This window comes from Pteropus medius, unplaced genomic scaffold (genome assembly GCF_902729225.1).
Source record: "Pteropus medius unplaced genomic scaffold, Ma_sr-lr_union100, whole genome shotgun sequence".
Taxonomy (NCBI): domain Eukaryota; kingdom Metazoa; phylum Chordata; class Mammalia; order Chiroptera; family Pteropodidae; genus Pteropus; species Pteropus medius.
Window position 1 is genome coordinate 5,909,494 of NW_024350927.1, and position 21,633 is coordinate 5,931,126.

At 40.6% G+C, this 21,633-nt stretch overlaps 1 protein-coding gene across 3 annotated transcripts in view; it reads right to left on the reverse strand.

Annotated features, from left to right (window-relative positions):
• The window catches only part of UBE4B (ubiquitination factor E4B), a 108,490-nt gene that overhangs the window by 49,881 nt on the left and 36,976 nt on the right, over positions 1 to 21,633 (reverse strand). For 2 of the 3 annotated variants that reach the window (XM_039842272.1, XM_039842273.1), the window contains 4 exons: positions 12,379 to 12,514; positions 6,537 to 6,624; positions 5,307 to 5,451; positions 3,411 to 3,639 (listed from right to left, as the gene is read on the reverse strand). In XM_039842272.1, the coding sequence (XP_039698206.1) occupies positions 3,411 to 3,639; positions 5,307 to 5,451; positions 6,537 to 6,624; positions 12,379 to 12,514 (598 nt within the window). Of the gene's footprint in view, positions 1 to 3,410; positions 3,640 to 5,306; positions 5,452 to 6,536; positions 6,625 to 7,640; positions 8,031 to 12,378; positions 12,515 to 21,633 lie in introns of those variants that run through there. The other variant, XM_039842274.1, reaches the window with a different exon arrangement.

Sequence of the window (21,633 nt, forward strand, 5' to 3'; positions counted from 1 at the left end):
CGGCACGTCCTTGCCAAGGAACACAGTAGATGCTCTTGGCAGCAAAACAACTAGTAAGAAATGATAAAAACACAAGTCCTGTTTGGCGAAAATGGAAAAGCCAGAGGCAGCGTGGAGTGGTGGTGAAACACGTGAGTTGGGATCCAGGCTCTGCCACGTTCTAGTTACGTGCCCACTAGTGTCCCTGTGCCCCAGTTTTGTCACCGTAGCTGGAGCGCTGCTGTGGGGATTAAAGTGACAGCGTATGCAGAGAGCTGACACAGCACGTGGCGCGTGACGCGTGGTAAGTATCCGCAGCTATTATTACAGTCAGTGAGTTTTATGTCTCCTCGCAGGTATGGAATCTAGATCTGAGACAGGGTGAGGATGTTGTAAGTCTAGAAAGAGAGGAGTTAGCAACGGCGGCACAGTCTGATATCTTTGTTAGAGAAAGTTGGAATTAAATACGTCGGGGAGAGAGAGTTATTTCTCCCACCGATAATTTACAGTAAAACAGATAACAAAGTACTCTTATCATGTATGAAAATTGATTCCTAACAAGGGCGCCTGCTGCATAACCATAATCACGCAACAGGATTTTATCCACATGAAAAAGACACTTCTACCCTTGGGAAATTTACTTGAGAACTAGTGACATGACGTTCAACCTAACACAAATATCAGCCTTCCTGAATCAATGTTCGACCTCGCACCAATGTTCCTCTCATTCTTTATACACTCGCTAATGATTCTTCTGAACGCTGTCAAATTTAATGAAGTGTACCTAACTCCTACTGCAGGCTCTATTTATAGCCTGGAGTTATTTTTGAACAGTGCTGAGCACAAATACCAACTCAGACCAGAGGAAACTTCAATTTAAGAGCAAAATCGTAAGACAATGAGTCAGAGTATTAGAAAAAAAAGTGCTATTATACTTTCTTGCTCAAAGTCACCTAAAAACTTAAGTCATTTTTTTTCACTTGGTTTTCAGCACTGAACGTTCAGCAACATCATGAACTGTTTTAGCCTCTGCTGCCTTGCCAAAGGCTGTCTAAACGAACAGGGTCTGGCTTCACTGGGGTCAAGGTCATCAGTGACAATCAAGGTTAGAAGTGAAAGCAGAGTCACAATTACGCCAGACAGTATGACCCACGTGCTCTTCAACGGAAGAGCCCAGACTGAGACAGATGGGTCAGGATGCGCGTGTAAACACACGCACACACACACGCATGCACACGCACGCATCCCAGCCCCTGCCATTCCTAAACAGCAATCCATGCAACCGTACTTAAGAAATCATGCCTCACAGAGTACACGCTGCTCACAAGATCATTCTCGAAGTAGCTAAGTGAACGGTCCTTCCTTTTAGATCTTACGGTGGATGGGCTTAATGACGACTGATTTTTAATCTGTTGTTTATGTTTTTCACAAGTGATTACATGTAAGTTTCCTCCAAACTTACCAGGTGACACTATGAATTTTTCCAGCGTGCACTCTATCCCCCGAGAAGGTGCTAAGGTCTCAGAACATGCTCATTTCTCACACGCTGACCCTCTGGGTGGTCTCATCGGACCCGACCCTGTTTGGATTCGAAGTGCACCCCGGATTAGGGCTTATAAAAGTTAGTTTCTAAGCACCTAGGCACGTGCGGGGTAAGACTGCGTTCTTCTGATACCTGGACCCAAACTGGACACAAGAAAACTCATCACCACCACCACCACCTTCATCATCACCATCACCATCATCTTCTTCTTCATCTTCATCACTACTGTCCCCAGAGAGTGCGAGGAAGAGGAAGGAGAAAGGACTGTCGTACATACTACCACAACAAAAGCAAAAAAGGTCATCAGGGAACAACGAAAAAACAAGAGGGAGAAAGCTTTTGCAACTGTTGTCCTTTTAATTAAATCTTATGCTAAAGCTTTGTCTACTGACATGCAAAAAAGTAATTCGCCTAAACTACAGGAATGTGTAAGTATAGTTGGCGGGGGAGGCATTGGATTAATGGGATTCTAAGACTGCTTCTAAGAGGCTGAAGTCAAAATGTCAAGGCAGGAACGCTGGCCCAGCCCCAGTGACCAGAAGTAAAGGACAGCAGGCCCAGACATGCTCCCACGACCCCTTGGTCTGACTACGTTTCCACTACGGCTAGCGACAGTATAAAAAGTCGGAAAGTGGTCCCGTGAACCCCAACCCTCAAATACGAACTGCCAAGGGCTTCTGAAACTCATTTGTAATGAGGAATGACATGTGGATTAAATTTCAACACTGAGGAACTTCGTTCTTTGTTGTACAGCATGGAGGAAAAGTGAGGGGAAGGCAGGGTAGAAAAGAGCCCACAAAAGAGCGACCCGCACTTTCTGACGACATCCAAGCCTGGCAGGAGCATGGCCTCGGGGCGCGCGCCTACCCTAGTCAGACACACAGGTTAATCACCCCAAACGGAAAACATACGTAACTGAGGTCAGTGTCACACAGCAGTCCTTCCAAACCGTGTTAATCTCCTCTCCCTGCACTGCAAACACGCACCCAACTCTCCTGCTGAGTAAATACCTAGGAGAAATCCTCAGGGAGGAAGGACGTCTGCTCATGGCACTGGGGGAGGCGGACAGGACAGGTGGCCCCGCGCTGCTGGGTCTCTGTCTGGAAGAGCTGGCAGGCACTGCTTGCGGACTACCAGCGAGGGCAGGGAGGCCTGGAGAGCTAGAGGGAACGGAGAGGCCGGAGGACCGCGGGGTGGGAGGAGTTGGCGTCCCCCCGGGGTGGGTGAGAGTGTAGGGGCGGTACCGCGGGGACGAGGGCTGGCTTCCTGTGGCGGTCCCCGAAGCCGCACTATGAGGACTGAGGGAAATGGACGGCACAGCCGTCTGGCTGGCTGCACGGGAAGGTGAGGCAACGGGCGGACTCGTCATTGGCACGGAGCTCCAGAGCCCCGTGCTGGGGGCTGGGCTAGTTTCATAGAGGCTGAATTAGTTGAGAAAGGGAGGAAAGAAGAGAAAATTGAAGAAAAACTTGAGATAAATAACTAAAATGGAAAATATCAAGCTTTTTAAGAACAGTGTATTTACAGTTCACATCTCTAAGCATTCGAGGGTACAAATCTTTCGGACACTCACCTAAAGAATTACAATCTAACTGCTGTACAGATCTAGAGGCTACGTTTATGATACGATACCTTCCTCTTTCCAAAGAATAATGTACAATATACAGCCATTCGTTTCTAAATTTTAATTTACCAAGAGCCAAACCACGGAAAGCCAAAGCGACCGATCCAAAAAAGGTTAACACGTCCTGGAAACGCTCAGTCCATCCCCCAAATACGATCCATGCCATCGACGGCATGACACACCCCGTGAAGGGACACTCTTCTCTCTCGCATCCTTCACGGCTACCTCACTCCCAGTTACGTGTGCAGAGGGGACCACACTGACCTAGACAAAGAGCTGGCACCGAAGGAGCCCGCGCTGCAGAACATGGGGCTTGTTCCTGGGTTGGAGCCGGTGTTTAGCATGAGAGTTCTGTCTGGTGACCGAGCGGCCGCTGCGATTGGCTGCGATGTCGCTGTCAGGCTGGCAAATGGGTTTTCATCTCTAGTCTGAGTGGACATCATTAGCACTTCCATTAATATCTGGCCAATCAAGTCCTTAAAATCAGAGAACACTGTTGGAAAGGCAGAACAGAGAAGTGTTACACATGGCTGTTCACATATACACGGTTTTGAGTAAGCCCAATGGAATCAGAGTTCGCTGTGGTGTCCCAGCTTGGACCGGACTCTGGGACAGCAAAAGGATGTTAGTGGACGAGCTGGTGAAATCCAAGTAAGGTCTGCAGTGTAGTTACTAGTAATTTCTTAGTTCTGACAAGTATACTATGGCAAAGTCAGACGTTAACATTACGGGAAAATGGGTGAAGCGTACACAGAACTCCCCGCACTCTCTCTGAAGCTTTGCTGTGAATCCAGAATTGTTCCGAGATACAAAGCTTATTTAAAAAAAAAAAAAAAATTGGAGCACAGTCAATGCGAGTCACTGCTGATATATATTAACTATTAAAAGAAGCTACTCCCAACTCCACAGGTTCATCATACTAGAAACATAACTGGGTTAATCTTTATTCATCTATATGTGTTTTATATACAGTGAAACTATCAAGGACAAAGTTCAGAGTATGTGACGAAGGGTCTAATTTCTAGTCGCCATCTGGCTTTCTGGAGCAGATTCTACTTTCTATCTTCCTTTTTACTCTCTGCAGCTCTCAACTGCTTTACTGTAGGTCTTTAAAGACATTTTAAATATCGCTATATAAATAAAAGTTCTAACCCATGTAAATCTTACCTGATTTGGTTGTTAAAATTTATCACATATATGTACAAGACAGATTTGAGAATCTTAAGATTCACAGTAATAACAATAACAAGTGGCAGGGTTTTGAAGCGTATGGTTGCTAAGTTCATCTCTATAACCAGAATTAACAAGAAGATCCTGGTAAAATCAGAAGTAGACAATCCATCCACCAGGGACACAGGGGACTTTGTTTGCTGTGGAAAACAGGTGGCCTAGGAAAGGAAAGGGCGATCTCCTTGATACTCGCTCACTCATTTAAAACAGATCTATTGAAGGATTATTGAGTGCAAGGCACCTTTCTAGGCACTGGGAAAACAGCCGTGAGCAAAACACACAAAAAACTCTGCCTCTGGGGAGGTCTGATTGCAGCGACATGCCAAAGAACACTCTGGTGTTCTGCCCCTCCCCCTTCTGTATTCAATGACTGCTGTAAAGAAGTGATAGTGCCCTGTAATGCTGCCCTAGGAATTTTATTACTTTGTTATAAGCGTGGGTTAATGTAGCCTCTTAAAATAGAATCCTGGAAACACAGCAAAATTTCAATATGTCCTATCCTACAAGCAATTTAATAAAGCAGATTTACTCCACCGCCTGCACATGACCTGGAGGCACTTATGGTAGGTGTGTTTCACACAGAGCGCCTCTCCCAGGACCCCTGGGGACTACCCAGCATCCCCTACTTCATAAGAGGCGCTAACGCTCTCTCTACGCCTCTTACTGGAAAGGAAAAAACCACTCTGAGACGATGGACACCATTAACTTATTTATACAGTTTTCTTTTAGAGAATCATAAAAGTAAAAAAATAATTTATCAATAAGATCGGTGGAAAGTGGTCATACACATCAGTGTCCTCATCGAGGAGGATCCCATAATCAAAAACACGACCCTGGGGCAAGACAGAGTGGCTGTGGCCAACGGGCTTACAGTACAGTTTCCCCTTAAGTACAGTACTCTGAAATAAAACAGCTGGGCTAGATTCCTACCTTCTTTTGGGTTCTGCTTAAATTGTGCAGAAAGAGAAGAAAGAAAGATGACATCTCTGTCCCGGTCCTTCCAGGAGACACGAAAGATCTTACAGACCAGCTGTAAGGCCTGTTCTTCGGACACTTCAGAACCTGATGGTGGCTCCTTGTGAAGAAGATTTGGGGGTTAATTTCAAGTGGCAGGAGGTATGAGTTAGATGTCAATAGAAATATTTAATTCTGATTTAATTCATTAATTAATGAGGACATTTTAGAAATGCACAGAACTATTCACCCATTGATCTAGTGGAAAATAAACCTGTTACTATGACTTCAAAGATCCAGCATGTAACTGGTGACATGTGCTTCCAACATAATCTCTGTGTATGGCGGAGGGGGTGGGGGGAGGATAAAAAGGCAAGGGCCTAGTCAGGAATCACCAAGGAAGACAAAGGATGGACACATGTCCCATCTATTTCCTTTTCTGAACACCGAAGGACCAGGCTAACATCCTAGGTATGTGGCTAACATCCTAGGTATGTGGCCAATTTTTCTCCAAAAATTTTTCCATAATTTAACATTTCTCACTACTTTCCATCACAAATAGAATATCACATATGGAAGAACTTTGTAAACACTAAAGAACTATATACAATAAAGCATCAGACTGCTAGGAAGCTACGGTCCAACTTCTAATAATCATTGATATGTGTTGCTGAACATGAAATCTTTTACTGAATAGAAAGTGAGGCAACTATTTACGACACCAAAAAACCATCACGAACAACTCCTTTTTCTAAACATAGAGAACTAAGCTGAGATGATAACAAAATAAGTATGTTTTCGAAACTGGCTACTGGATCCCACACATTCTTGCTTCAATTCTCGGTTCGTTTTCCTCCCAATACTATCAAAGACGGGATGGCCGACTTGCTTAAGCAAAAACCCGACAAAAGCAATTCAAATTATCTCTAAGTTCATTCCTGTTACAAACTAAACTTACTGATAAAAACATGGACCTGAAACAAAAATAACATTAGGATTTTATCAGGTAAAAGAACTGAGTTATACTTCATTAATAAGGGTGATCTAGGCTACCGATTTTTCCTCAAAATAAAAACAATCACCTAAAAAGGATTTGCGGATTCGGAGTGGCCCGCTCTAACAGGCTTTGCAGATCCGGGACATGAGCAGTGTTTATTTACATCATCTGTACTAAACACAGAAGCAACGGCTTCATCTCTTACCAACCTTATCGCTGAGGCTCCTTTTTTCTCTTCGATCATTTTCATCAACTTCCATATTTTCAATTCCTGAATCCACATCCACCTGGGACATGCTTTAAGTATAAAAGACAAATAAGTCTTTTACCTTTTATAAATCCACCCAATGCCCTAGTTGCTGGTTGAGGAAAAGTTTTAAAATATCAGTCAGGAAAGCAAAACAATAAACCTTCATCTTTTTTCTTGTTAATTATTGAGAGTTCTTTATATTAAGATGTAAACATTCTATCATAATTGCTAACAAAGTTTTCCCAAGTTGTCATTTTCTTAGGCTCACTTAAAAGAATTACAGTAAATTTTCTAAACATATTATTTTTAAACAATATATAATCAATCAGAAAATTAAGTTTTCTGATTTTTGTTGCTAGTGCATAGCAATGTAACTTGGCCATTCTAGGCTCTTTGCTCTTCCATACATACTTAAGAATCAGCTTGACAAGTTCCTTAGAAACATTTTAGGGATTTTGACTAGAATTTCATCCACTCTAGAGGTCAAATTGGGGAGAAATGACATCATTATGTTACTGTGTCTATCTATGGACAAGGTCTTTCAATAAACTTTTATAATTTTCTCCATAAGTTTTTCACTTCTTCTGCTAACTTTATACCTATGTACCATACATTTTTAAATGAAACCGTGAATGGTACCTTTTTTAAAAAATTAAGTTTTATAATTTTTTGTTGCTAGTACATAGTAATGTAACTGATTTTTAGATATAGACGACTTATAAGCAACTTGTTTACTCATACATAGGGCTTACTAGGTAGACAATCATTTCCTCTCCAAAGAGTAACTGTTGTGTGTTTTCTACTCCAACCCTTACTTGTTTTATTCACTGCACTGGGTAGGATCCCCATGTAGAACGGAAGGAGAAATAGCAGTCATCCTCGTTCTTATTCCTGGTTTTAAGGAGAGTGTCTCTAATTTCTCACCACTGAATATGAGTTGCTATAGTTTTTTTGGTAGATGTCCTTTATATTCATCAGAATAAGATAGGCTATGCTGTGAGAACACACACACTCTGAAATCTTAGAGGCTTAACACTATTATAAGGGTTTATTTCTTGCTTACGCAAAGTCTGATGAGAGTGAAGCATCCTTACTCCATCTTTAATCTATGCCATCTGCAATACACAGCCTCCCAGGTCACTGGAGCAAGAGAAGAGAGGGATGGAGGAGGAACATCGGCTCAAGTGCCTTTGCCTAAAAGTGACACATGTCACTTCCACTCACAGTTTATGGGACAGAACTAGTCACTTGACCCCAATCTAACTGCAAAGGAGACTGGAAATGCAGGGGAGCATATGGAATATTTGGTTAACTCTGTCTCTGTCATACTGCCAGTTTAAGGTGCACCTTTCTGTTTTTGGTTTGCAAAGATTTACATCACGAATTGATCTTGAATTTTAGCAAACTTTTGCAACCACCAAGATTATATGGCTTTTTTTCTGTAATATAAAATATGATGAATGATATTTATAGATGTGCTAATGTAAAAACACCCTTGTAGTCCTGAGAAAAACACAAGTTGATATTATATTATAAATTATATTAATAATTTAACATGAGTTAAAAACATGAGTTGATATTATAAATTATTTTAAACTAAAATTGAAATTTTAATTGAAATATCTGTATAGAAATGTACATAGATGACCATGTGTTTGGCTGAGTAAATCTCACAAAGGAAACATATTCATGTAATCAACACCAGATCAAGAAACAGGACGTCATTAGATCCCCAAAGCCCCCTTAGGGCCCTTCCAATCACCAGTACGGGGGCCACGGTAACCGCTATCCTGGTTTTCTAGCCCTATACACATTTTGTCTGTTTTTTATGTGTTGTGGTATTTGGTTTGTCAGTATCTTAAGATTTCTGCAAATATGTTCACAAATGTGATTACCATGTAATTAATTTTCTTTGTTTATATTATTCTTGTCTGGTTTTTATATTAAGGTCATATTAGCCTTGTAAATTAAGCTGATAAGTGTTCCCTATTTTTTAAAATTATATGGAAAATTTTGTGTAAAACTGGAATGGTATAATTACCTATAAAATCATATGAGCAAGGTGCTTGCTTTGGAAAATTTTTAAATACTGATTCAATTTATTTCATGGTTTTTAATTATTCAGGTTCTCTCTTGTTGAGTCAATTTGGGGAAAATTATGTGTTTTTCTAGGAATCTGATTTTCATCCAAATTTTCAAATTTATTTGCATAATTACATTTTTCATGGAATTCTCCATTTCAGTAACATATATTACTGAGTGCCCATTCTATGCAGGCTTTGTTTTGGGTGTCTGAGATGTCAATGAACAAAAAAGACAAAAAAAAAAATCACTGTCATGGAACTTACATTCTAGTTAGAGATAGAAAGATAAACAATAAACACAATAAGTAAGTAAAGCATATAGTATAATAATAAATGCCATGGAAAGATTAAAGAAAAAAGAGCAGGGGGTTCCACTGTAAATGGGGTGAGCCTCAAGGAGAAACGCCATCTGAGCATAACTATGAAAGTCAGCCATGTGCCTGTCCAGGGGAGAGTATTCCAACAAGAGCTTTTATTCCCGGTATTTACTTGTATTCTTTTCCCCTTTTTAATATATTATACCTTTATATTTTCACCTAAGGACCACTTTAGCTCATGATTTCTATTTGTTATTGTTCAGTTCTAGGCACTTTCGAATTTCCATTATGATAGTTTCTTTGATCTGTATGTAGAAACATGCTGTTTTTAAAACTTCTAAACGTCTGAGGGTTTAAGTTTTATTTCTCTATATTAATGATCAAATCTGATGCACTAGTCGGAAAACAGGATCTGTAGGATACTGACTTGAAACTTTTTGGTCAACAGGTATCAAACTTGTTAGCTGTATTGTTCAATTTGTCCAGATACTTACTGATATTTATGCTCTTCGATTTATCTATGGCTGTAAGACATGTGTTAAAATTCTCCCGTTATGTTTATGTATGTGTCCGTTTCTTCTAGTTCTGTCAACATTTCCTTTATTACATGTTGCTGTTACATTACTAGATGTATGTACTTTGGAAACTGTTATAGCCCACTGTTATAATAGTTACAAATGTTATAATAAACATTTATTATTATATAGTGCTTATTTCTAGTAATACCTTTTGCCATAAAGTCTAACTTATTAATATGTTTACCCCAATTTTCTTTTGTTTAGTATTTGCCTGACATATCTTTCCCCTTTCTTTCACTTTCAACCTTTCTCTAACCTAACGTTTCGGATATGCCTTGTCCAAACAAGAATAAAGCCGGGCCATGTTTCGTTTTTAATCCCCCCTATGCCTTTTCACTGTGATTTGCTGTAATTACTGACATGTTTTCATTTCTTTATAGCATCTTATTTTGTGCTGTTTGTCTCTTTTCTAAAATGTGCTTCTTCCTTGCCTTTCTTTGAACTGACTTAAATCCACTCACCCCCTCGCTTCCCCACCCATCCTACATTTTCCCTATAGTGGTTCGGAAGATATACTTTATTTCTATTCTTTTAGTGGTTACCCTTAAAATTTATCAAGTATTTTTATCTCAAAACCTAAAATGTGGTCGGTATCTTTACCCCTCTCCCAAGTATGCGAGCACCTTAGAGCTTGTTCTCATCAGCCCCCTTTTGGCTTACCCGCCAGGAGATCTATGTTAGATCTGCCTGATTTCTGTACTTTCCCTCCCTCAGTAGTATTTTACGCACTGCTATCATTGCTTAATACCATCAGTGTTTGTTTCGATTTACCAAATGTTCATTATTTTCTTCCTTTATCCCTCCTTCTTGCATCTCAGACAGTAGCCCTGAGATCATTTCCCTTCTTAACTACACCTGCTAAAAGTTGGGGTCTTCTAGCGGCAGTAAGCTATCGGGTTGTTTTTGTTCATTTGGTTGGTTGGTTGGTTGGTTGGTTGGTTGGTTTTTAAACGTATAAATGTCCTCATTTCACCCTTGCTTTAAAAGATAGTTCCACAGGGGTACACAATTCCCAGTTGACAGCTACTTTCTTTCAGCTTCTAACACTATATTATTCCACAATCCTCTGGCTGCCATCATTTAGACATCTCACTTGCTCTTGTGTAGATTCTCTCTCGTTTCTCTCTGGCTGCTTTAAAGGTCTTTGTCTTTGATGTTCTGCAATTTTATTATAAAATGTCTAGATATGAATTTTCTTTCTTGTTTAACCTGCTTGAGAGTTGCTGAGCTTCCTGAATTTGAGGACTCATATCATTTATCAACTCTAAGAAAGTTCTCAGCCATTTTTCTCTTTGATAATAGTTTCTAACCCAGTAGAGGAAAACATAGGGAGTAAGGAGGGAGGTGGGAAATCTCTCCGAGTCTATTTTCTCCTTCTGATATTTCTATTAGATACGTATTAGATCGGTGTCCTCTCTAGCTCTAAATACCTTTCATATTTTTCATCTTTTTCTTTCTCTTTGTGGTATACTCTGGGTAGTTTCTTCAACTTTAATACTCCTTTTGTTCCCTCTTCAGTTAGTTATGTCTCATCCACTGTTTAACTCTTACATCAAGTTTTCAATTTGAATTATTATATTTTCATTTCTGGAAATTACATTTGGTTCTTTTTCAAATGAGCTTGGTCGTTTTTATAGTCACTTGCTTCTTACATTTTCAATTCCCTTTTTATTTAAATATGCATATTTCGTATTCTGTACCTGGTAATTCCAAAACCCCAAAATCTCTAGGTGAAATAATTCTGTTGTTACTAATTCTGCGGACCCTTAATCACAGTGGCTTTTTCTAGTGTGTTTTGTGACTTTTAACTGTGAGCTCTTATTTCTTGGAAATTTTTCTAAAGGAATTTTCTGAAGACTTGGATGCTTTATGTTTCCTTCTGCTAGATGTCTAAAGGCAGTATAGGTCTGGATCCACTGAATATGACAATTCTTAGCCTGAGGTTTTTCAGACTACATCAATAGTATAAATCTAGATGCTAAACCCACATGACATACATAACAAAGTCACCTAATGACCATGAAATCACAGAGTTGAGTTCATTTTTTTTTTTAAACATGTGTACTCAGAGCAAAGGTAATAAGAACAGAATTGTTTTTACTCCATGGGGTTAATTTCTTTCTATTTGTTCTTTTCCCTGAGAAGGTAGTCCTTACTGAATTCTTGCCTAATGTGGGGGTGATTGCTGATCTGGTTCCTCACCCCAACCTCCCCAAGTACTGAACCTCTATACCTGCGCTTCTCAAACTTTTTTACATCATAACACATACAGAAAATCATATTTGCCTGGCCCACTGACCTAAACAGAGGCGGCTGCGTGAGGGCAGAGGGGCTGGGTCCTGGGGGGCCTTGCTCGCCAGAGGAATGAAGAACTCAGCACTAGCCTCTGCATCGCCCACTCACGGCACACCTGCAGGGCAGGAAGGCTCTGCTCTAAGACCCTGATCCTGACGGAGCTCCTAGGGTATTTGACTCACCTGTCCGTACCCTTCCAAATGTTTAAATTTCACCAATCAGTAAAACTCTGAAGAAATTTTTAGGGACTGACATATGCTGCCAAAATAATTTAAAGACATTAAAAAACTAAGAACATTTTTTACTGTCTATACCGTTATTTCATAAAAGACATTTCAACACCAAAAACATAAAAAGGTATAAACAATTCTTCAGAATACTACAAAGACCTTTAAATTTAATGAATTTCACTCTAATTTGCTATGGCTCTCTGGGCTGGCACTGGAGACTAATGCATTAGAGACTAAAGCGAATGGATCTTTTCCTTTCCATAAATAAAAGTTCATTGGAAAACTGGCTTACTTTACCTTTTCTCACAAGAGACACCATCGATATCCATGCTCTGGGAACGTGAGAGAGACTGAGATTGTGTTTCAAGGCTATTGGAGGGTGAGCTGCTGAGAGAACTGACTCCTTCACTGCTCTGGCTTCGATGGGCTACTCCTAACCAGAGAAAGATAATGAAAGATTAAGTCTCATGAGAAATAACGTTAAAGCTATTCGTCACGGCAGCAGTAAACATACACGACTGGCGTTCTCACCATCACGACAGTCAGCAACCAAGGAATTTCTATCAGGAGATTACACTAAAGGCAGAAGTAATATTAAAATCATAGGAACACCAGCAAGAAATCATGTTATCAATAAACGTCATGTGAGGGCAGTAACGGAGCTAAGTCTTGATATCTAAAACTGACTCCGTCACCTTCTCTTTCACCAATTTAAACTATGATCCTGGAATACAAATTAACCTCCATGATAGTTCAGAAACATCCTTGAAATGTACCCAAAATAAGATGCCTTAATGAATGGATATGGAGACATATAAATGGATAGATGTGTGATAAAGCAAATATACTAAAATGTTAATGGTAGAATCTAGATGGTGGCTATACAGATGTTCACTGCAAAATTCTTTTGACTTTGCTGTATGCTTAAAAAAATCTTAATGTTAAAAATATGCAAATAGACCCATCTAAACTATATCCTTGAATATAGATCAATCCACTTATTGAGTGAACATCTCATCTGTGACAGCTTGGGGAAAATTAAAATCTGACAGCGTCCTGGCCCTCAGAGCTTACAGGATAGAGAACTGGAGCCACTGAGGACAGGGACAAATTTCTCAGCAATGTCTTTAAAACCGCGTATTTCACAGAATTTAAAAAATTACTTCAACTCTATGAATATCTTTCTACACAAATAAATGTTTACCCAGACAATGGCAAGTACTTTTAAAAATATATACCTACGTTGCCGAGAGGGAAAATGAGACCTACGTATGTTTTAAAAAACAAAAACAACACAACCACAGTTACCAGCTGTAGCTGAAACAACCACTAAGTGAATAACATTTTAACCATCCGGCGTTGCAAGAAAGTAAACTTGCCACCTTTTAATGTCTCGTCACTGAAGGACAGGATAAAACATTGATCCATTCCTGGTAGCAGGTTTTAACATATTCCTGTTCATTAGCACCTCTGCAGAACTCCGGAAGGAAAGGAGAAACTAAATTTGCTCTATTCCTAAGTGGACTCAAGTGAAATGGAGAAAACATCTAACGTAGTGAGAATTATGAAAAAAGCTTGTTGTGGAAGAAAGACAGTAAAACTTTAAATTCATTAATTCAAGAAGGATAACTCAAAGTAAGTTCTCAGTAAATATTTATTGAAGGAGTATATAACAGAGCATTGACAATGTCCTTAGGAAAATATTAGTTTACTTATCATAATGAAAAGTCTGACAATTTAATTAAAGTTAATCGCTAATAAAGTCCAACAATTTTTATGGAATAGCAATTAAGCAGCTTTAAAATTTCCACCTGATAAAACCAGTTCTAAAATTAAACTGGCAATTACAGTAAGTTGTTTGAAAAACTGTATTTGTAATACAGTAGATTACAGCTATACTATGTGTATAAGAATCCTATAGTAAGATAGTGCCAGGGTATATATACCACATAGCGTAATATACTGTATTTACAATATTTGTATAAGACATCAAGGGTATCGTCTGAATTCTTTTTTTTTCCTGATCCCTCCACGTGATCTTCACAATCTAGGTCAGCTGGGGCAATTCTCACTAGATTAATTGTGTATACTAGTGATCGTCAATCTCTACAAACCATGTGACCCCACTCCTTAAACTTAAAAAAAAACAGATGGTCTCTCTGACTTTATTTAGATTCAATATGAATTAAATATCGTCACTAAAAACAAATCAAAGCAACAGTACAAAATACCACTTTGCTCTCAAACCACACACACCTACTTTTGTCTTCACCCTCTCCCACTCGTAACTTGAGAAATCACTGTCAGGAAGCCAAGTTTTAAGGAATACAGAGCCCCTTCCCCCCTCTTTTATCTCCATAAAGCCAGACACTGAAGAATTAAAACACAGACAAAACCTCCTCTGATCCTCTTTCAGAAGATGAGTAAAATCTCTATATATCAAGTTAAAAGCAAATTTTTTAAAAGTAAGAGTGTGTGTGACAAAGAGTGGAGAAAACCGTGTCTGCTTAAGAAAATATGAATTACAAACTTTCAAGATGGCAGCTTTCCAGATTCTATGACTGCTAAGAGCTTGTTAAAAGTAAATTATGCATTCTGTGTGGGAAGGACAGATTTTTTTTTTTCCAAAAAAGGATTTTATTTCTGTAAGATTTTCCTTCTAGTACTGAAGTAGTTCCTGAATGATATTCCCTTTTAGGTATAAACCAGACCAAACGCCTATTGTTAAGCTGCAACACTAGCTCCATTCCAGTATTTTTACTCATACACACGTGTGTGCACACACACGCACTTGCTAAATTCTGATATAAAAAGAATCAGAGAATTGCCAAAAGGTGCTTTAAAACCTCAATAAACCTGTTTTAAAAAAGGAGGTGAGGGGGTGACTTTAAAGACTTTGTTCAATCCTCTCCTTTTACATAAAAATATTGAGATTTACAAAGTCTAAGAACTTCCCTTAAGACCTTCAGCAAGTTAGAAACAAAGATTAAAACACAGATCTCTTTAATGAAAATGTTATTTCCTCTACCCCAAACTGCCAACAGTTCTCCAATTATGGCTATCTTAAACCAAAGCTATGCGTTTTATAAATTCTAAAATTACAAAGACAAAACTTAAAGATATTATTGTTATAAAAGGAACCATTTGTTCTTCTAATCGAAATTCTAAAGGTCTTGGCAATGAAGCTAAAGGGTTAACATTCATGAAAAATATAAAATATACCTGTATTTCATTTGGCCAAAACCAAACCTCACCCCTCAATCATACTTTTTTAAATTAAATGTGTTGGGGTGACATCAGTTAATACAATTAGCCTCTATAATACTTATAATAAACATATTCTATTTCATAAAACAGACTGACATTATTTGGTCAGCATTTGATTTCTCGGTGAAAACATTGTGTTCTTGTGAATAAACACAAATAAAATGAAATTTCAAACCCATGAAGAAAAATAATAGCAGCTAAAGTATTGGGATAAGAAAACCAAAAACTGAACTTAGAAAATTGCTTTGTTCTTTCTATTTATGAGATAGAGTATTCCTTTCCTTAGTATCAAAAGGGGGAATCATACAAAGAATCACACATCTGGCGTCAAAAGACCATGGCTGCTCCTTGGAGAAATGGCTGGTCCTAGGGCTAGGGCAGGGGAAACACAAGATGAGCCCGGAGCATCTTGTAGTGCCAGAAAGACAGTGCTTACAAAAATAAAGCATGGCCACGTCAACCAGACAGAGGAATCTTTTTTATGAAAAAGCTCCCAATAGCCAAAGCTGGAAAAATTTTTATAAAATAATGTAAAAATAAATAATATAGTAATTTGGATTACAACTTAAAGTACAAAATGAATGTATTTTATCCTTACTTATGTCGTACTTATGTCACCTCCAGGCATTCAAGGTGACAGATCCTTCTGTAGCCAAAGATTTCAGAACCTTAATGTTTCTTAAACTCACTGCCTTAGACTCCTATTGAGAGACTGCAGAGAGATGGTGAGAAAAATTCCCAGCGCATTCCCAAATGAACATAGAGAATGACTTCTTGGATCCCCACGGTGAGCTCAACAGATAAAAGAGAAATATATCTTAATTCTGAGTTTCAATCTAGTTACGAAAACATGATACATGTACACAAAACTACTCTCTAAGGGTTATAAGGGTTCCGAGTCAAGTACAAAGACTGGAATAGGATCTGAAAACACGCTCTGAAAACCAGGATGTGTAGGTACGTGAGTTGGGGGAGCCTGGTTACAGGGGACCTTGAAACTTCCTGGACTAGATTAGTTGGAAATAAGGAGACAAAGAAGACTTTTGAGCAGGTGACATGTCTCTTCTCCTAAGCCATAACTATACCCTACGGAGCAGGGACCCCACACGTATTCACTCCTGTGCCTTCACTAGACTAGGAGGCATGACCTAAGGGATGAAAGCAGAACTGACATAAAGTTCACGTCCACTGTGCAGGCGGAGTGCTAGTGGGTAGTCTGAAGTCAGATGCAGCAGAGGTTGAAGGAGCAGGTTGGCAGAAATGAGGAGAGACAGGAGAAGAGACAAATCAACCCCACGTCAGAACAGGAAGCTGGTTCCCAGCATGTCCCACTAACGACACATCAGTACTTTTTCCAGATTCAAAGTAATCAGCATGACCCTAGGAATAACGCTATATAATGGAGCCCTCTATAATAAAAACAAATATAAAACATCCCCCACTTGGGTGGATAAAAAAACCTCCACTTTTGGTGGCCAAAAGCCCACTCCAGGGAGATGAAATGAGCAAACTGGTGTGGGATACTCCTATTACAAATCAGAGAACTATAATGTACAAGCTAAAAGCAAAGGATTTCAACCAGAACCAGGCTCCCAAGCTCAGGAGCCTTGTAGGGGTCCCACCTTTTAGGGGTCCCTGATGTGGTCCTCTGGCCTCAAGGCTTCTGCCTAAGCCTCTGCCTCCAGCCAGCTTCTTCATCACCCTCAAACCCTCTCCCCCTCCCAAGCCGCAGGCCAAGTGAAACAATAGGGCTTCTTTCTTTCTGAAGAAGAAAAGGAGTTTAACACAGGATCAGCAATCAACAATAGGACAAAGGTTACAATTTTACTGTCATTCCTGATAGCATTTTTAGCCAGAGACAATTTACTATAAAAGAAAGAGTCCGATTTTGTTGAAATTCCTACAAATGTACTATGTGATGATGACGTTCCATTATCAAAACTGGGGAAGGAAATCGAGAGAAACTGAAGGTGACTGGCCCACCGCAGCCCCTGCATCGATCACCGCCAAGCCCACTTTTGCTCTGGGACTTCTGCATCCTTTGATGCTTCTGTCTGGAAAGATCGCCCCAAGATCAGCATTCGGTTTGCTCCCTTGCTTCACTCGGGCCTCTGCTAAACTGCCCCCTTCTTCATGAGCTCCACAGGCAACTCTCTTATTTAAACAGCAATGCCTCCCTCCCTCAGCCATCTCCCTCCATCATAATTCTCTTATTTCTCTCCACCACAGGTTTTATGGCTTTTTAAAAATCGTTTGTTTCCTCTGACTAGATTATAAGGAACAGGGCCTAGAGCAGAAGCTAACAAACACATGGGAGGATTCAAATAAATGTACTAAATGAAGGCTCGTGAATTTAGTGTTCGGTAGATCACTGGTTAACAACCAATGTAAACTAAAATGTAAACCATGATAAAACATATCAAGTAAATTTGGAGGGATCAGAATAACAACTGTAATGGGATACAGAAGGATGCACCCTATTTTCAAAAGTAATAATCAAGTTGTTTTCAATTTCTGAATTTCAATCAGATACTTATGTAAAAATTCTCCCCCACAAATCAACCCCCATAGCTGTGAGCCTGAGGCAGTGACCATCTGAGGCCCTGTCACGTCTCTAGCACTAAGACCTCTTCATAAGTCCCCTCCTCCTGCTGGACAGTGAGCCCCTGAAGGTCCCCAACCGAGAGCCACCCATTTTTGCATCCTAGCTCCTAACACAGTGCCTGGCAGATAGAAGGCACTAAACAAGTGTTCAAATGCATGAATGGAAGCAGGATAAAGACCATCTGCTAACATGTTAAAGAAGAATTTAGGTTAAATTCTTATTAATATATTAAAGATTAGCAGTCAGATACAGGAAATGGATTCCATGTTTCTAACCCAGACCTCAGAACTAGCCCAGAGGCCAAACATATCATTTGGCTTCTTACTTGTTCCAAACAGGCCCTTGTGGTTCTTTTTTTTCCCACTCCTGGAGCAGAGGTTATTTACCACAGACGGAGACAAACTCAGGGCTCGAAATTATAGTAGCTTTTTGACTAGCTGCTGGATCTTTTAGTCAAAGCCTTTAATAAAGAAGCACATAAATTACTATATCGCAATCTTTAAAAATATTTTGATAACTCTATTTCCATGTAATTGGTTTCCTTTGTAATCCCGGATGTTTTATTATATGCATGTAAAAATATATTTGGAGAAGCTGATCAAAGGCTTCTCTAGTTTGCCAAGGGACCAACGGCAAAGATAACAGTTAAGAACTCCAGGTCTCCAAGGCAGAAAAGGCAACTGGAGAACTTATTCCATCAGACATAACCATTCTGTCGAGATGAAACCAGTCCATAAAGGATTTGTTGGGGGACTCCTGACAAGAACAACCACATCTTCGGGGGGGTCGTGACTGCAGGAAGGAGAAGGCCTTAGTCGGATATATTCAAGATATCTGATGGAAAAACATCAAAGGGAACAGCCGGAAGATAAGCATAATTCCAAAACAAGACTGTAAGATAAAAATCATCCAAGAGGGTTAAGAATCTCTGAAGATGAGGCAAAGACAAAATGATCTAAAGATGGAGAAGGAACTCAGAAAATCAGTTTGTCCTCCCAGGAATTTAATAAGCACAGATTTTTAAAAGGAAATGAAAGAACATTCTCTCCTACTCGATTGCAGACTTCCAGGAAAAAAACTGAGTCTCCCTCACCTTTGCACTCCCATGACCTAGCGCTGTGTCTGACCTGAAGTAAGCCCTAAGCAAATGCTGCGTGAACTAAAATATAAAAGCAACATAATCAACGATGACCACCAAAAAGGAGCAATCATCTATAAGAAAAATATTACTCATCAAGTTTTAAGGCAAGAAAAAGGAATATCAGGACGTGGTTCCATAGTGTAGCAGTTAGCACATCTGCTTTACACGCAGAAGGTCCTGGGTTCGCGCCCCAGTGGAGCCACAGTCCATGGTCCACGTCCATGCCACCCTGAACAAACCCAATGTCTGATCTCAGAAGCTTAGCAGGGTCGGGCCTGGTTAGTACTTAGATGGGAGACCACCTAGGAAGACCAGGTACTGTAGATTAAAAAATATATATATCATATTAACCATGCTTTAAAATAAATTAATAAATGTCTGAGAATAAAAAATGCAAAATTCAGAACAGCAGTGAACTGCTGGGAACGGGGGGTTAGAGAGCCAGAGATTCCATGAGGGTTCACAAGTGTTACTATGTCTCGCATATGTTGCCATGTGTGTCCAGAATATTTTGTAATAATTTTTTGTGTAATTTTAGAAGAAAATGAATATGCTTAGGAATCTTTAAAATTCTGCTCAGAGCACAAGAAACAGCAAAGAGACAGACATGCTGGACATGGTTTTCTCTAAATCAGGAGTCCTCAACCCCCAGGCCATAGACCGGTACTGGTCCGTGGCCCGTTAGGAACTGGGCTGCACAGCAGGAGGTGAGCGGTGAGCAAGCGAAGCTTCGTCTGTGTCTGCATCCCCGCCTCAGCTCCGCCTCAGCTCATCAGATCTTAGATTCTCATAGGAGCACCCGTCCCGGGTGCCAAAAAGGTTTGGGAACTACTGCTGTAAATAGAATTCAAGTCTTATTTTGCTTCTAACATTTCCAACAAAAAATTTTTTTTCATTCATTTAGTCATTGAACTAGTGGCATTTACAGAGTATCTACTACGCGCTAGCATGGGAGCGCAAAGGCAAGGAGATAAGAAAATGAACTACACTGACGAGGTCCCTGCCCTAACCTTATGTCCTAAAGGGAGGAAGGGATGGAGATCTAAAAAGTAAATAAACGATATTCTTACTGGAAAGTAGGATCTTTGCAGATGTAATCAAGTTAAAGTGAGGTCATAATGGATTAGAGCGGTCCCTAATTCAATAATGGGTGTCCTTATGAAAAGAGGAAAACCTGAACGCAGACACCCACAGAGGGACGGCCATGGGAAGATGGAGGGAGAGATTAGAGCGATGCTGCCACAAGCCAAGAAACGCCAAGGATGGCAGCAACCAACAGAAGCTGGAAGAGGCGAGGCGTCTTTCTCAGAGCCTCAGAGGGAGCATGGCCCTGCCATGCTCTTCTGGCCTCTAGAGCTGTGAGAGAATGAACTTCTGTTGTGTTAAGTCATCAAGATTGTGAGACTTTGCTCAGGTAGTCCTAGGAAACTAACACTGAAGCAGATGGCATTACAAGAAGCTGGGACAACAGAGGGAGACGCAGCCGGCAGGACTCACTGCAACTGCCCAACCCTTGCTTTAGTGACGTCATCGGAAAGCATCTCAACTAAGAAGGCGGCCAAGACACCGCTGAGTCGCTCCTGGAGGAGGGACTCCTGCCCACGAGTGGCAGCCCGCCCGGCAGTTGTCTCTGCTAGAATGCACCTCTTGATTCTGGAACAGAAGTCTCTCAGATCTACCTACTGGCCCTACCTCTATCGCCCAGGACCACAGAAGACAAGCAGAAGCCGTCATCTTCGCGGCAACGTCTCACATTTTTTAAATGAAAAGCCCATCACATCCTCCTAAAATTTCTTTTCCTTAAGCTACACATGCTGTGTAGTTTTGGTTATTATCTCTTGTGATTCATTTATTAATTCAAAAGATCTTTACATGCAGCACCTATCATGTGCCAGGCACGGGACAGAGCAGTGAATAGAGTGGACAAAGTCCCTGCCCCATGGAGCTTCCACTCTAGCGGGGGAGGCCGAGAACACAGCATACACGAGGAACATACGTGCCGCACCAGCCGGCTTAAGAGCTCAAGAAAAAGTGTCGATGTCAGCACTGGCCACCGCCCAGGCAGGTCGGGCTCCACTCACTCGTGTGCCCCGCTCCGCTTCCTTTGCAACCAGGTCTGACAAACGTGACGAGGCTGAGACTGAGAGATTCAGTAAGTCAAACCGAAGACAAACGCAAGAGAAAATTCCACTCCCTTCCAAACGAACCACTGAATGGGAGAAGCAAGCAGGCGAATCGTAAGGAGGCGCGGACCGCCAATACGCGCTGTACTTTCCACAAGCACTGCCTTATTTACTTCTTTTAGCTGTTTAACTTTGTAGCGGGAGGCTAGGTCAAGTTTAAGTGGCCGTGCTGCCCCTTTTTACATCCAAGAACTACTGACGATGGAGGCTGCACCTGCCTCTCCCACGGCCTGGCTGGCGGGGGAAGACCAGGCATGCTGGTGAAGGCAGACGCTGGGGAGGCGACAGTGAATAAGGACCACGCTGGTCCAAGGTGTCCTACAGGCTGTAAGAGGCCGTTTAAGCAGAACGTCACT